Below are 14,851 nucleotides of genomic sequence, written 5' to 3' on the forward strand. Positions count from 1 at the left end.
GTTTGGTTTCTGGACTCTGGCCCTCCTTCCGTCGCCCCTCCGCCCTCCCTGATGGGTTGTTTTTTTGTTGTTTTCTGTTGGGCATCTGGTAGCTGCCCTTGAGGGGGGGTACTGTTAGGATCTGTGTTTTCTGTCTGTCTAGTCCTATTTTCCCCTGAGTCTCTGTCTTGATTGATCCCAGCTGTGTGTCGTTCCTGTGATTACCCTCCCCGTGTATTTAGTCCCACCTGTTGTCAGTGTTCCTTGTCGGATCCTCGTCGTGTTACACCCTCGTCTCACGTCTGTGTTCTGTTCCTGTGCTACCAGTGATTTTCTGTTGTTCCTCCTGGTTTGTCATTAAATCATCTTATCATCATGACTACCTGGGTTCCCCGGCGTCTCTCTCACCGCTCTCCTCAACACACCATGACAGAAACTAAGATCTGAGTTCTGCAGTCTTCCCCCAACACTTAATAGACCATTTTCATCTAAAAATGTTTTCAAATTTTTGATTTCAGAATCTGCTTTCACATTCTGTTTTGACCTGGGATATTTCAGACCTCTCTCTCCCACATTTCTTTTAAAAGGCACTTCACTCTGACAGGAAAAGGAGTAAGAAACTCAATAGGGTCAAATATCCGTTGATGTCTGTAGTACACTTCTCCTTGTATTTTCTATGTCCTTCAAAATGTCCATTAGTGCCTTTGGATTAAACACAAAATAATCGTGTTTAGTATTTCACAGTCTCTTGGCTCGCTTCCTCTGGTTTGTCAACCAGAAGCTGGTCTTTGGTTCACACTGCAGCCTGAGGTGACCCAATTCCAATTTTTTCTTTTTTGCCTTAATGCGACCTGCATCTGATCTTTTTATGACAGTCTGAACAACACAAGCCAGATTTTTTTCGAATGCGACCCAGGCCACTTGGATATCCGATACATATCTGATCTTTTCAAATGTGACCTGAATCTGAACGGCCAGATCACATTCAACCAACTCGAACGTCATTGATACTCGACAAATATCACCACTCTACGTCCTGATACACGCAAGCGAGAAGAAAAACAACATTGGCGAACTATTATGAGGATTAAGTTGTTAACGTGCTGGCTGTGGTTGGACAACAATTTCAAAATCATAAGATATGCTCCACCATTAGCATTCATGCTCAAACACCGAACACTTTTTTATGGCAGTTAGCAAGACAAGTCACATCTATGTGTGACGTTATTGTGCCCTCTACTGCGCATGCGGGACACTTTGAAGTCGTTTGCAGTTCACATTGGAGATCACATACAATCGAAGCCTGGACTCTCCTTGTCCATCTCCTCCTCTAGTCGGGCTAACAGCTTCGTCGTTGCGGTACGGCCGTTTCCTCTATTACCGCACCAATGCTTCCGTTATGGTGGCTGCTAAACTGAACTGTTAGCTTCACTTCGTTCAGAAAAATAAATAAAGTCCTTATTTCTGGGTTTCAGCAACAAAATATTACACAATGAAAGCTTCTTTAATCATAACGGAGGTTCAGATGTCTGCTGGACATCTGAACTACAAACAACGGTAAAAGCTCTTCGTAACCTAGCAACCGAAGACCCCAAAAGACAAAAGCAGATCCTGCTAAGCATTCTCCAAAATAAAAGACTTCCTCTCTTCAAATAAATAATGCTTTGCACTTAAATATGTTTCACTTCACCTTTTTGTAACAATTCTGTTAAATTCAGTGAATAATAGTAACCATGTAAATTAAGCTTAATATTTGACAGCATTAAGTCACTAGTCATGTAAATTATTCTTAAGTGCCAAGTCTCAATACAGATGTTAAATGTAGAAACTTTAGAGGAAATAAAGGATTTTTGTAGCATTTTTCGTTCTCTCTTTTTCTTTTTTACAAATACAAACATCCCATAGAATAACTCACTTCATTGCAAAAATTTTGTGTCTTTCTTTGTTTTAAAACCTAAAAATGATGGTTCTTTAAACACAAGAATACATTTTCTTTTGTAGATATTTATCAAAAAATATAAGCAATCTTTTTTATTTTTTCAAAAGCCAATGTAACATTTGTGGCTCTAAAGTTTTGGCTCTTTCTATTACAAAGGTTGCGGACCCCATCTTGCTTGTAAAAACTGCTACAGGATACCTTTGCCTTATAAAGTGATTTATAATTCATGCATAGATTGCACCACGGCATTAAAATGCACCATTTGACCTGGCTTTATATAACGTCCTGCATGGTGTGTATTCAACATTTAACCTGAACAAACTGGATGCAGAGGAGTTGTTTTCACATCCTTGGCCTACATCAGCAGGTTTCCCTTTAAAGACACACACATAAACAAACACGTTGCGTCCGTTTGCATGGCTAGCTAGTTGTTCCACTGGTTTTGAAGCTTGCACAAACACAGCCACACCCTCCAGAAATGCACAAGCGCTGTCACCTCCAGAGGCCAGGTGCAGGAAGGGCAGGGGCGGCGGCGGCGGGGGGTAGGGAGGGCTCGTTATCCCGTGAGGGTGGAGCAAAAGGGGGAGGTGAGGAAAGCGGATGAAGCATTTGAAGCTTATTTTGACATGCCGCTCGTCAGGCTCTTGTGAGAGCAGGTAAGAACTAATAACCCCATGGCAGCTGTTCTTTCTCTCTAGAGATTTATTTGCTTCAGTAAGACATTTTTTAATCTCTTAAAGATTATGGAAATATTTATCCTCCGGTTTGAACCAGTGTGATTGTGCGGTTTTGTGGTTTGGTTTATCTGAATTATTTGTATCATTCTCGTTGACTCAGGGACACAGCTGAACTCGTCCCTGAGCTCTGTCTGGTCCAGGGTTCATTACCAGTGGACGCAAGCAAATATTGATCCAAAACCCTTGGAGCACTCACTGAAAAGTCTTTTTTATTATTATTTTTAGCACAATCTCACAGAAGATATTCCACCTGTGTAGCTGGATTATTACCTGCAACGTTCCTGACATTCCTGAGCTCCTCCTCCCTGAGGCAGAAAGAAAAACCTGTTGATCCATGTTTGCTGTTTCCTTGCAGCCATGGATGGTGTGTTGGAAGGAGCGGTGGTGTTGTCTACATGTAAACTGGTCTGCGGTTTTCTCGTCCTGCCGTCTCTGGCTGCGTCCCACAGTCCTGTCAGCTTCTGCTGCTGCTCCCTCTTGATCTTCACAGACTTCCTGGTCACAGGTAAGGACAAAATCAGGTGCACCACTTAACCTGCACCTCTAGTGCAACATGTTTGTAGTTCATTTTTGTCCACGAAACACTCCAAAAGCCCCAGTAAACAAGCTAAAAATGTAACACCAATATCAGCGAACGGCTCCTTCATGGTGTTTTAGATTTGCAGTCCTGATGCCCTTAAGGTCGGCGTTTTGCTGACCTCCAGTGGTTATAGCTTTCATTTTGTTTAAGTGATGCCAGTGGAGTTCAGATGTGGTTGCAGGTGCTGCAGAGTGTTTAATCTTCACCCCCACCCAAATGTGATGCAGGGCGTGATCAAACATTAAACCTGCGTGAAGCTTTTAAACGCTAATTTACCTTTTGATCCTGGTGACTCAAAGCCTTCTGCAGGTTTAAGATGATTCGCTTCAGTTATGTTGCAACAATTCAACGATCATCCCGACAAATCTCAAATCACATCAAGTTATATTTAATCCAATTAAATTCCAAATACATTCAAATTAATCCAGTTGTGTAATCAGATCCAGACAATGTTTGGCTCTTTAAAGCCTTTGCTGTAAGTTGTATATCTGTGATCTGTCCATGAGATGAACTTACTGATAGTGACATGTTGGTTTAAATATTCCTTAAGACAAATTTAAGCTTCACCTTAACAATCAAAATCTAAGAAAAACATTGAAGCGGAGGCATATTCAGTTAGTATTATGTGAGTATTTATATAAAGCAACAAAGAACTTTGTTAATCTAAGGTACTTCTTAATATTTTTGGACAGGAATCTCAGCTACATTTTAACCATATAAATGTTTGTATTTGTAAATATTATGCTCCATAAATACCTTCTATCATTTATTTAAACTTCATGTCAAGGCACGTTACTGAAACTGCACAATGATTGGCAGATGTGTCGCCATTGAAATATCAGATATCATATTTATACCTCAAAGAACTGTTTGGAGGGGAGTAATTGTTCCCTAATATATCCCAAGTGTTGTGAACTTGTCTTTTTCACATTAATGTAATATTCAGCCAGTCTCACAGCTATGGATGTTCACACCAGACAAAAATTATGTTTCACAAATGCTAAAAGTAATAAAGTGATGGAAACAAAGGTGAAAAAGAGAGAAAATAAAAACATATTACAACTGACATCGTCATCTGACGCCTCACTATAATTAGCACTATCTCAAGATTTTCTATTGTTGAGCAATGCTGTTGTGTAAAGCATTACTTTTATTTTTAAATGTCAAAAGTCTGCCATACACTGCAAAAACTCTAAATCTTACCAAGTATTTTTGGTCTAGATTCTAGTGCAAATGTCTTAGTACACTTGATATAAGACAAAACTAACTTATAAGTAACTTTTCAGAAAGACATAGGAGCTTATTTTAAGTCAATACTTTCTTCATATTGTTGAAAAAGCACTAGTCCCATTAACAGATTATTTTACTTATAACGCAGGAAACATGTCTTATTATAAGTTAAATTACCTGCCAATGATGGAACTAGTACTTTTTCATCAATCTGAAGGAATTACTGATTTAAAACAAACTCCTAAATTTAGCTGAAAAGTTACTGATAAGTTATTTGTGTCTTATTTCAAGTGTACAACTAAGATATTTGCACTAGAATCTACACCAGAAATACTTGGTAAGATTTTGTTTTGCAGTGCAGATTTTCATTTTTTTAACCTTGATGTCAAACGTATGAATCCACAGATAAAAAAAATAAAATAAAAAAAAATTATAATCTACAGAAAAATGTTGTCAAACTGTGCTGTCTTTGGTATTTGGTATCAGTGAAATTTGATCTAATTTTGTCTTTAACGGAAGCTGTGATTATCAAAGTACCTACATTTCTCAGTCAGAAGACAACTGGACTTCTTCTTATAGAGGTTTCACCTCTGAATACAAGTACACACCAAACATTAAAAAAACATGGATCTTTGCTCTTACTCTACATAATTCTCCATTACCTTGTGTTTTTTCTTGCTGTCTGGAAGGAGGTGGATCAACATGATGTGCATATCTAATGATAAAAAGGTTTTCAGCAAATAAAGGGCTTGATCAAAAGGGCTTTAGGAAGTGAACACATTTAAATTCTGAACTCCTTACCTTGAAGTAGTGTCTTGAATTTGAATGTGTAATGCACATGCCCTGCTTGTCTCTGTCTGCACCTCATCCACTGATTAGGTTCTTGGCCAGAACAGCAGAAGCTTCTTATCTGAATGTTCCTGCCTGTCCAGGGTCAGCACTGCTTCAATGATCACTTTCTCTGCTTTCACTTGGTTCTTTCTGCCGCTTAAAGAAGTGAATTTAATGTAGCTTATTGAGGTGAAGCTGTGTGCAGGTGGTATCAGTATTAGCTCTCTCGCTGAACATGCAACACAAGCCAGTCGAGGTTCTGCACTCAGATTGGCCCGACTCGACCTTATCAAGAGTTTCAGTGAAGGCGGGTGTGCACCAAGGAGATGTCCTCTACCCACTCCTCTCTTGTCAACTTTATCATGTAGAAAGCATTCAAAGGCTGGGTGGGAGTTAGTTTTGGTAATTACAGCTCACATTTTGCAAACACTGATGCCAAGTGTTGAGAAAATAAATTTAAAATAAGCTAGTTTTAAAACTTAACATGTCTTGATTCAAATGGCCTAAATTGTGGTTTTAAATCAGTAACTTATTCTGGCCTATTGACCGTTATTTTACTTGTAGTTACAGCAGATGGTTTGCTAGGATCGTTTGAACTGCCTTTTGTCTGTGGGAAAACAATACAGTGGAAGTTGTAGCTTTTCACTCATCTGTGAAAAGGCCGTAAACACGGCAGGGGTTTCTGGCTTGAGAGAGGGTCAGAGGTAGCTCCTGGTTGGATGAGCAAAGATATGCCTTATTTGAATAAATTAAATACAAGAGGATAAAACTTTCTACACAGAAGTAACAAATCAGATTTTGCGCTTGCAACTTCTCCAAAGACGTCTTTGCTTTTTGTTTGTCGTTTCCATCTTTTGTCTTTTCCTCTCTCAGGTAAATTCATGTGTTGTTTGTGCTCTGAGGTTTCTGATGTTTTGTGATGTGTTTGTCTGGTGATAGTATGCATCCGTCTTGAATAAATGCTGATTATTGTGACGCTGTTATCTCTGCGTGATCTCAGTCTTTGCGCACAGCATTTTTCTGAACCCGGGGATAAGAGAGGATTTAACGAGTCAAAAGGTTTTTAAAGTTCAAGAATTTTTCCTCTCTTAACACAAGGCTTCAGATTTCTTACATGATATCTCATACCTGCCGATAAAGCAGCTCAGATAAAGTATCAGTCTTCCACTACTTTGAGGATTTCTTTACTTTTCTCTAAGCTTAGTGCAATATGAAGTGCTTCCATTAGAGTTAATTCATTGTTTAAAAAATACAACTTATGTGTTTTTACTGGTAGTTGGGCTTCTGCTTACTCTCCGTTTTGTGTTCCCACAGGTTTCCTGAGTTTCCTTTGCGTCTTGAAGCTCTGGCTGACTGAGCTGAACCCACCAGGTGACGTCATCGCCCTACGTTTCCTGCTCTTCCTCAGCCACACCTACGGAGCCGTGCTGCTCCTCACCACGTTTCTGACCGCCACGGAGACTCTGATCAGGTTGCTGTGGCCGCATGCTGCAGCTGATCCCAGGACGATTTTTTGTAATGGTGAGGAGGAAGAGGACGGCAGCGTCTCAGATGAAGGCGAAAGCTTGCCACAGGTGGTGGGGTTCTTCTGCTGCCTGTCGGTGTGGATCGCCGTGGCGTTCAGTGTCCGGTGGCACTGGCAGCTGGAGGAAGGGTGGACGGTGGCTTGTCTGGACAAAACCGACTCTCTCATCAGATGTCTTCCTAACCTCTTCAGTCCCATGCACAGAGTCATGGATCCCTACTGGAGCCTGGCCTTCCTGGTTCTCCTCGGGCTGCTGCTGACCGTCAGCACGGGTCTGCAGAGGAGAAACCAGACCTCTGCAGAACCAAAGAGAACACAACGGTACGAGGACAGAGTGGCGCCTGCAACCTCCAAGCCACTTCATCCAGAAATGTTTACCTCAAAGTGTGTTGATGGAGACTTTCCCCTCATCTCCCATGACTGTTTGTCTGAAGAGATGGGAAGACAGGAGTTCAAGAGGACTCAGAAACATGTTCCTTTGGATTTAGCCAGAGACCAGAGCTTAGATCTGAATCAAACCCGCCTGAGGAGACGGAATCGGTGGGGTTTTCCAAGCCTGGAGGAGAATACAGTAATAGAGGTTGTTAGCGTGCTCTGCATGTTCACACTTCCCTTCTACCTAAGCGTGAACACTTTTCTAATCAGGACTATAGACTCTGTGCTGAATGGATGCATCAAGTTTTTAATTTCGTCTGTGGCCAACAGCAGAGACATGTCATCCTCTCTCAGAGTCTCACAGGTTTAAGAAACAAAGCCAGACTTCAGCCGATGAGTGTTTGCAGCAGAACCATGAAGAGTGGTCCCAGTGTGCAGACGGCTGTTCTACCTGTTGACGCTGCTCTGACAGGAGAGTAAACACACCTTCCCAGGCAGCTTTTCACATGTTGGGGATAGTATTTGTAGAGTGCAGAGAGGTGCTGAGGAGGCAGGTCGAGGCCTGCTTGCAGAGAGACACCAAGCACTTCTTAAGCTCCTCGGGGCATCGCTTTCCACAGACGTTTGTCTTTGCACAAAGCCACAGTTTAAGTGAGATTGATCCACTTAAACTGTGGATCAATCAATGTGCAATGTGTAACATGAAGTCTGCTGATGCTGCCTGACATGAAGATATATGTAATGAAAACCAAGGGACTCGAGGGCAAACAGATGGAGTTTTTCCTGTTATTATTATGGAGTCAATCAGACCGTCTCTGTGCCTGGAAAATCATCCATGTTTGTTTTTTACATTTTGCTTTAATGATATTTGAGTGGGATGTTAAGGGAGAGACCAGCACAAAGTTGTGTATGAAGTGAAATAAAAAATGAGAAGTTGTCATCAAGAAAAATGTGAGAAGTGTGGCCAAATTAACCCAATCACACACATTCATACACCAATAAGCTGATCAATAAGTAATGTGGGGTTAAAACTAAACTTGTCATTCTAAAGAAAGAAGCATCATTCAGTTCCTGTTTCAGATTCTTCTGAAACTTATAACTTTAATATTCTGTTCATCTGCTTGAGGTGGTGAAGAGGCTGTTTTGCATGAACAAAATGTGTGGGGTTTTTTTTTATTCAATTTGCATTCCCTGCAGACATGACCACTCTGCAACAAGAACAACCAGGTGCAAAGTTAGAAGAATATCATGTAGTTAGAAGACATATGATGGCTAAACATGTATTTATATGCAATGAGTTGCCACAGGCTTTTACAAGATTTAAGTCTAAGCAAAGTTGCTACTTATTTCAGCCATAGAGGAATTAAAATCCTCTACAGACACTCAAAGCAAGACAAATAGCACTTGTATCTCACTGACATGAAGTTAAAGTAAACATTCCCTATTATAGATCAGTTGCAATTTTTCAAATACATACGTTTACTCACAGTGATATTTTTACCTTTAGGAAATTTGTGAAATCTTGAATGATGATGCAATAGCTCCTGATAGGCTGATTCACAATATCTGACTTTTTATGGAAGTGTGCTCCTGGTTGTACTTTAAAGCAACAACCTCAAACACAAGGGCCTCTTGTGTGATCTCATGAAAAATCGGATGAATTCAGGGACGATGTCAGAAAGAGAAAAATTTCAAGACGCCTAAAGGCGACACGCTCATCTGTTCAAACAGTTATAAACATGGAAAAACGCCATGGAGATATGATTTGGAGCAAAATGTGAAAATCAAGAACAAAAGGAAAATGTCGCGTAAAAATTCTGGCTGAAGCTGGTGAGAAAAGCTGCGTTTCCATTTCCCATATAATTTCACATTTTGAAGTTAAATTTGCTTCATAGAAACACACCAATTTCTAAAAAATGTGTTTTTCAATAAAACGTTTTGCTGCTAGGATGAAGTGTTTGAAATTAGTGTATTTTGCAAAACTGCAGTGGAAACACAAGTCACATGATCAACAAAGTACGTTGCTTAATAATAATTATAAAACTTTTCTTTTTAGACATTAAAGGACAAATAATTTAATTTCCGCATTTTTCACCACTGTATATCTCTTCTTTTTGACTTGCAGTTTTTTTCATTACTTGTGTCCAAATTACTACATGAAGCCAAAAACAGGTCAAGAACTTGATCCTTTTGAAATGGTGCTGGCTTAAGTGTGGATTAGTTAAGCAAACAAGATGTCGCGTCTGCAAGCGTCAGCAGATTTCTTCCAGCCCAGACCAGGTGGTATCTTTGTTCCCAGCATCCTTTGTGTCTTAGTTCAATATTGTGTTTACCAACATTAGCCCTTCCACAACCTCTGACCTCACCGGAAAGGTTAACCTTACTCAATCCGCTTGATTTAAACGTCTGTCCGCAGGTTTGTTGCTGTGAGTTTTAGCCTCTCATTTCAAGGAACAAGTTCTGGTCCTGCCTTTTACTCCCCTGCCTAATCAGACATGTCGGTGCAGCATTCCGCTCCAAACCGCTCAGGCTAATTAAAGATAATGCAGTTTGTTTTATTTAAAAAGTTGGAAATTAAGGAAAAAAAATTAAGGCATAATAGTATGAGATTTCAGTAAGCACGTTCAAAACAAACAAACTTTCGACATGAAAACACAGAACTGAAAGGAAAATCCATGTTTGCAACACTTTGTTTCCCTTTTGTGCCTTAATTCAGTCTTTCCCAATATTGCTCATCGAGGAACGCGGTTCTGCGTGTTTTCTGTCTTTACACACTCTAATACGCTGTATGAAGGAATTAATAACTCCATCAGGTTCTGCAGCAGCTTGTTAGTGACTCATCCTTATAGATCAGCAATATTAAAGCAGGGAAACACGTAAAACCTGCAGGGCATCCTCAGTTCGTGCTCTGAGGACACGAACCATGAAACAACATGCAGGTTTCTTTATCTCCACTTTTCAGGAATGTCTCGACACAACAGTTTATGTTTCAGATAAACATTAAAACTGAGTGAGAATCTGTTGTTTTACCCTTAGCTTCTAGGAGCTGGTGGATCCACTCAGAGTCCAGAAACTAATCAAGGAATCATTTCTCTATCTTATTACCAAGTTGTGTTACATCATAATTCACAAATAACACAATAATCTGATCCAATGCATTAACCAAATTCCTCAGCTTGGTCCTGTCAACCCATTAAAGAGAAATGGCAGGTCAGAGCAGAGCAGGTCAAAATTAACTTGACATGCTCTGGTGAGTTGAGGACACAACTCACCACCAGATGGCGCCCTCTCCCAGAAAAGGACCAGAAACTCCTGTTGTGTTGGTTGTTGGGAGATCTAATAGGAGAGGAATGAAGGGAATGAAGGATTGTTAGCAATCAGGTTGTTGACTAATTGTAAAGTTATCCTCTGATTTTATTTGAAAGGGAAGCAGACATTAACACGGATAGCTTCTTCAAGTCATCTGAGATTCAGTTCAGAGTTTTTTACACTGAGAGTTATATTTGGCTCAGGTTTGGTTCAGCTGCTCACAGCAAGAAGGTCCTGGGGTTGGATCCAAGTCCATTCTCTCTCTTTCTCTCTCTCCATTCTTCCTAAACTGTAGCTCAAAAATATGCACAGTCGCGTAAGAGCATGTGGAAACCTCTTAAAAGATTGCAGACTAATTTAAGTCAGATACTAAAATTTTATTTGTATGTCATTTTACAGCATTTACTGAACCAAACTGCTTTACTTTCTAGCAGGATTAAACAGACTAGAATAAAAACACGGTGACAACATTTGGTAGAAACATAAGAGTCACAGTGTGCTAAAGTGGCTCTAAACAAACGTGGTTTTTAGTTTAGATTTAAACAAAAATAGATCATTGATGAGCCGCAATTAAAAAGGTAATGAATTCCAGAGTTTTGGACCATCTCCATCAAATAAATGGTCACCTCACGGTTTAAACTTTAACCTGAGGATTTCCAAAAGATGTTGGTCAGCAGAACGAAAAGCCCTGACTGGGCAAGGTGGTTGTCACATAAATAAGAAAGTGCAACACCATTAACGTCTTTAAAAACAGACAAATGTTCAAAAACAACTCGGAAACATCCTGGGAACCAGTGGAGTGATGTGACTGCAGCTGTGTTTCCATTGTACATATATATATAAAATAAAAATATATCTGCATAATAGAGACATGCCAATTTCAGAAAAATAATTCATGTTCTTTGATAAAAATGTTTCACCAGGATGAGGTGGTTTTTCTCCAAATTGCAATGGAAAAGCTTTTTTCACATCACATCATGTTTTTCTAATGACTTATGGTGTGAACAAACTTATTCATGCGTGATTTTAATTATGTTTCTTATTTAAAAGGGCAGTACCATGTAAAATCGACTTTTTTGAGTTTTACAAAATGTTATAATCGCTTCCTTCTCCTTGGAGCTGCAGTTTAAAAGCTTCCAAGTTTCCGCCTCACTGAGTGGCCGTTCCCCACGACTCCCCACTCGGCTCCTTCAGACTAGCCAGTAGCAATTAGCAAACACCTGGTGGAATTGCGCATCTGCTCAGGCTACTAGTAAGCTCAGTAGGCTGGTAAAAACAAATTATTTCCCTCCTGTACTACCAGATCGATGGCCTTCAACTTAAAAGCGACATCATATGAACTTCTTTGTGTTGTTTCCATGATGAGGGGGTATGAGTTTGAAGAAATTTCTCCATCGTGCCTGCTGCTAGCATGTGCTTGTTCTGAATTAAAATCAGCACTTTCTTCTTTGATTTCGAATTTTGACTTCCAATGATTCACTTCCTGCTAAAGCACCCCCTGGTGGTTGAAGAAAAATCCACAGAAAAGCCGCACCGGGCTGTAAGCCGCCCAAAGCGAGGGGAAAAAGCAGCGGCTTATAGTCCGAAAAATACAGTATTTTTTTAAAGCCATGTTTAATATATACAGCATGTTTATAAAAACTGAAAGTAATATAGTTACTTGATTATGTTATAAATAGCACTAAGTTCCTGGAAAACACATAATACTGCTCCTTTAATGGAAATGCTGCAATTGCATAATTGTGATTTTTTTAGTTGAGTATTAACAAAGTTTTTTTGCACATTTGTAATGGAAACACAGCAAATGAGGGCATCTTTTGTCTCATTGCTTCATGTTTAGAGCTTAATAACAGGCCTCCAGTCCTATGTCACCGAACACTGTAAGTAATCCCAGAACATTCAATAACACAGATGATGAGTCTGTTCATGCCACCAGCATCATTAGCTGAACGTCTTGTTGTGAAGCAGAATTAAAATGGAGGCTTCATTTCTGCTTTTCACCCCCAGATTGCTTGCAAGATTAGAAACCTCACACTCCTGCCTCTGGAGGGCCGCAGCACACAGGAATCAAATCTCTCTAAGGAGACTTCAGTGGCTGTTTAATGGACACTTTCCCCCCAGGAACAACGTGTCCATGACAGGACAGGCGTTCTGTCCTCTGATAAAAATCACAGCGTTGAGCTGAGAGACGTACCCACATCCAACGGCAGCAATATGAATATGGCCTGTTGTCTGAAACTGTGCGCTCTTTGTTGAGAAGTGGCTGCAATCATGATGCAACAAGACTCAACTGCTTTCAAGTGTGAAGCAATGAAGCAAAAAGGCATGGCTGCCCACTTTTCTAAAGTACTTCGACACGGAGCGTGACTCAGGCATCAACGTTTTGTCACGATTTTTGAAACATCAAACCATTTATTTTGCAGTTCAACAACCGCGTACTTGGATGCACCACAGATGGCAAACGAAGGGGGACTTGTTGGCAGCTGTGCCTCACTCGCAGCGAGAAAAACACCGAACTCCAGGAGACATCTCTTTCATTCCGCATGTCGCACGCCCCGAGCCTCGTGCGGTTGCCAAAAACACGAGGAAGAGCGATGAAAAAGATTGCACAGCTTCCCGCCTCCCAGCTGGAAGTTTGGCACCGATCCACTGAAATATGTGCCATGAAGCTCTGACAGGGAGGGATCAAGTGTTAACAAGCAGAGGCAAAGCATTCCTGCGTTTCAATGGGGACTCATCTGCTTCTCATATGTTTCATTTTTGGGTTCTCAGTTTACAAAAATTGTCTTATAGTTACAGAAATCTTTGAAATCTGCTAGGCCACCCTACCTGGCCACTGCCACCCGAGCTCTCAACCTTATCTTATCATATTACCTTTTTATTTTGAACACATTAAAATTGAAATGCTGTACAAGATACATTTTTCTAATTAAAGTAATAGTGACAAAACTTCTTATTTACATACAGCATAGTAAAATAAAGTGGGGATTTTTTATCATTATTTTTTCCCTTTGTTGTATTTAATGTCATTGAAACAGGTTATTTTGACGTTTTGGCGAATGTTGTATGCAAAGGTTTTGATGGGCATTGAAATGAAAATAGTTATCATGTAACGTCACTTTCGGGAACTTTGTTACTGACAGCCATCTTGGTAGTAAATTGCTATGTTGTTGTTATGACAACAATAAACAAGGTACAAGCTTAGCTAGCTCTCTTCTCGTTCCTATCTAACTTATAAACAAGCATATTACTAGTATTATTCAGTCACAATTTTTGAGTACTCTACCCACATCTGTGTAACAAGACACATTTACTGTAGTAGTACTTATTACAGAACTAGCAAAATTAGCTTGGCTAATGTAGCTTTTATCTGCAAGCAAAGACAAACATGGCCTACGTGTTAGTGTACTTACTTTGCCAGTGACCAGAACCGTATCGTTCACATGAAGAGTTCAAACGCCCTCTACAAAACCGTTGAAACACTGATTGTAGGATTTCAGGTCATGAAGCTTCTCCATGGTTTACACACTTCTTCGTGTTCACTAGTAGTTAACCATGTAGTGGGAGATCGGACGCAGCGTGTTTTCGTTCTCCGTCTCAGGACGCCGTTTGAGCGTTCAGTCATGCTAGATGGGTAGCATATTGCCCACACTCCTTGTCCATTTATTACAAAAATGCTCCTGTTGTTGATTTTTTTTAACAAGCGCCATTAATTATTAATTCAAGTTAACATTTACACGCAAATACACAAGATAACAGACAAATGGCTAATTTCCACCCCTAGTCTCATTGGCAAGTTTATGTTGTGAAATAAGAAAAAAAAACCCAGCTCCAACACACACACACAAAAGGAGAAAAGGGATAATTTTCCTACAAATTTAAAATTTGTAGTCTATAATGGCTCAATAATTTTTACTTTAAGTTAAGTTGCAGAGAGTTAGCATAAGGGCACTAAAAATAAGACTTTTACAACTATATTTTTAGCGCCGTTATGCTAACAGTTAAGCTATGCTAAGCTAAACAGGCTAAGCGTGTGACTAGAAATATTAGCCTTTGTCTTATGCCGTTGTATAAACGGTATGCTTCGTAGTTTTCACATACTAAACTAAACAGATCTATATGTTTTGTTTGGTTAAGCTTTGTTATTCAAGTTTTTGCCCACTGTTAATTTTAATTTAAGACTGCAATGCTTTTAGATGATATTGCAATTTTAGTGTGCCTCTTCTACAGCTCGTGTCCCTGCCTTAGTTGAATAATTTAATTATTTTGCAATCTATTTTAAAACAAACGCAAAACTCAATTAAAATTTCAATTAACATTTAATCTTCATTAATATTGACATGTTT

The 14,851-nt window shown here is 39.8% G+C and overlaps 1 protein-coding gene across 2 annotated transcripts; it reads left to right on the forward strand.

Annotated features, from left to right (window-relative positions):
• The first annotated feature begins 2,484 nt into the window (after positions 1–2,484).
• On the forward strand, positions 2,485–8,146 carry LOC106926094 (uncharacterized). Of its 2 annotated transcripts, none has more exons than XM_015000761.2 (3): positions 2,485–2,574; positions 3,011–3,160; positions 6,611–8,146. In XM_015000761.2, exons 2-3 carry the CDS (start codon positions 3,013–3,015, stop codon positions 7,564–7,566), a joined length of 1,104 nt encoding a protein of 367 aa, XP_014856247.2. In that variant the 5' UTR covers positions 2,485–2,574; positions 3,011–3,012; the 3' UTR covers positions 7,567–8,146. The 2 variants fall into 2 exon arrangements, with proteins under 2 accessions (XP_014856247.2, XP_087861828.1); XM_088005702.1 differs by having other exon boundaries at positions 2,518–2,574; positions 2,756–3,160.
• The last annotated feature ends 6,705 nt before the right edge of the window (positions 8,147–14,851 follow it).

The sequence above is a fragment of the Poecilia mexicana genome, unplaced genomic scaffold (assembly GCF_051168715.1).
Source record: "Poecilia mexicana isolate PSO_F unplaced genomic scaffold, ASM5116871v1 scaffold_5, whole genome shotgun sequence".
NCBI classification, from domain to species: domain Eukaryota; kingdom Metazoa; phylum Chordata; class Actinopteri; order Cyprinodontiformes; family Poeciliidae; genus Poecilia; species Poecilia mexicana.

Excerpts from the sequence above, each read along its gene's own strand:
- LOC106926094 (XM_015000761.2), top strand. The coding sequence starts at position 3,013 with ATGGATGGTGTGTTGGAAGGAGCGGTGGTGTTGTCTACATGTAAACTG. Across the intron at positions 3,161-6,610 it reads CACAGACTTCCTGGTCACAG|GTTTCCTGAGTTTCCTTTGC; the intron begins GTAAGGACAAAA and ends GTGTTCCCACAG.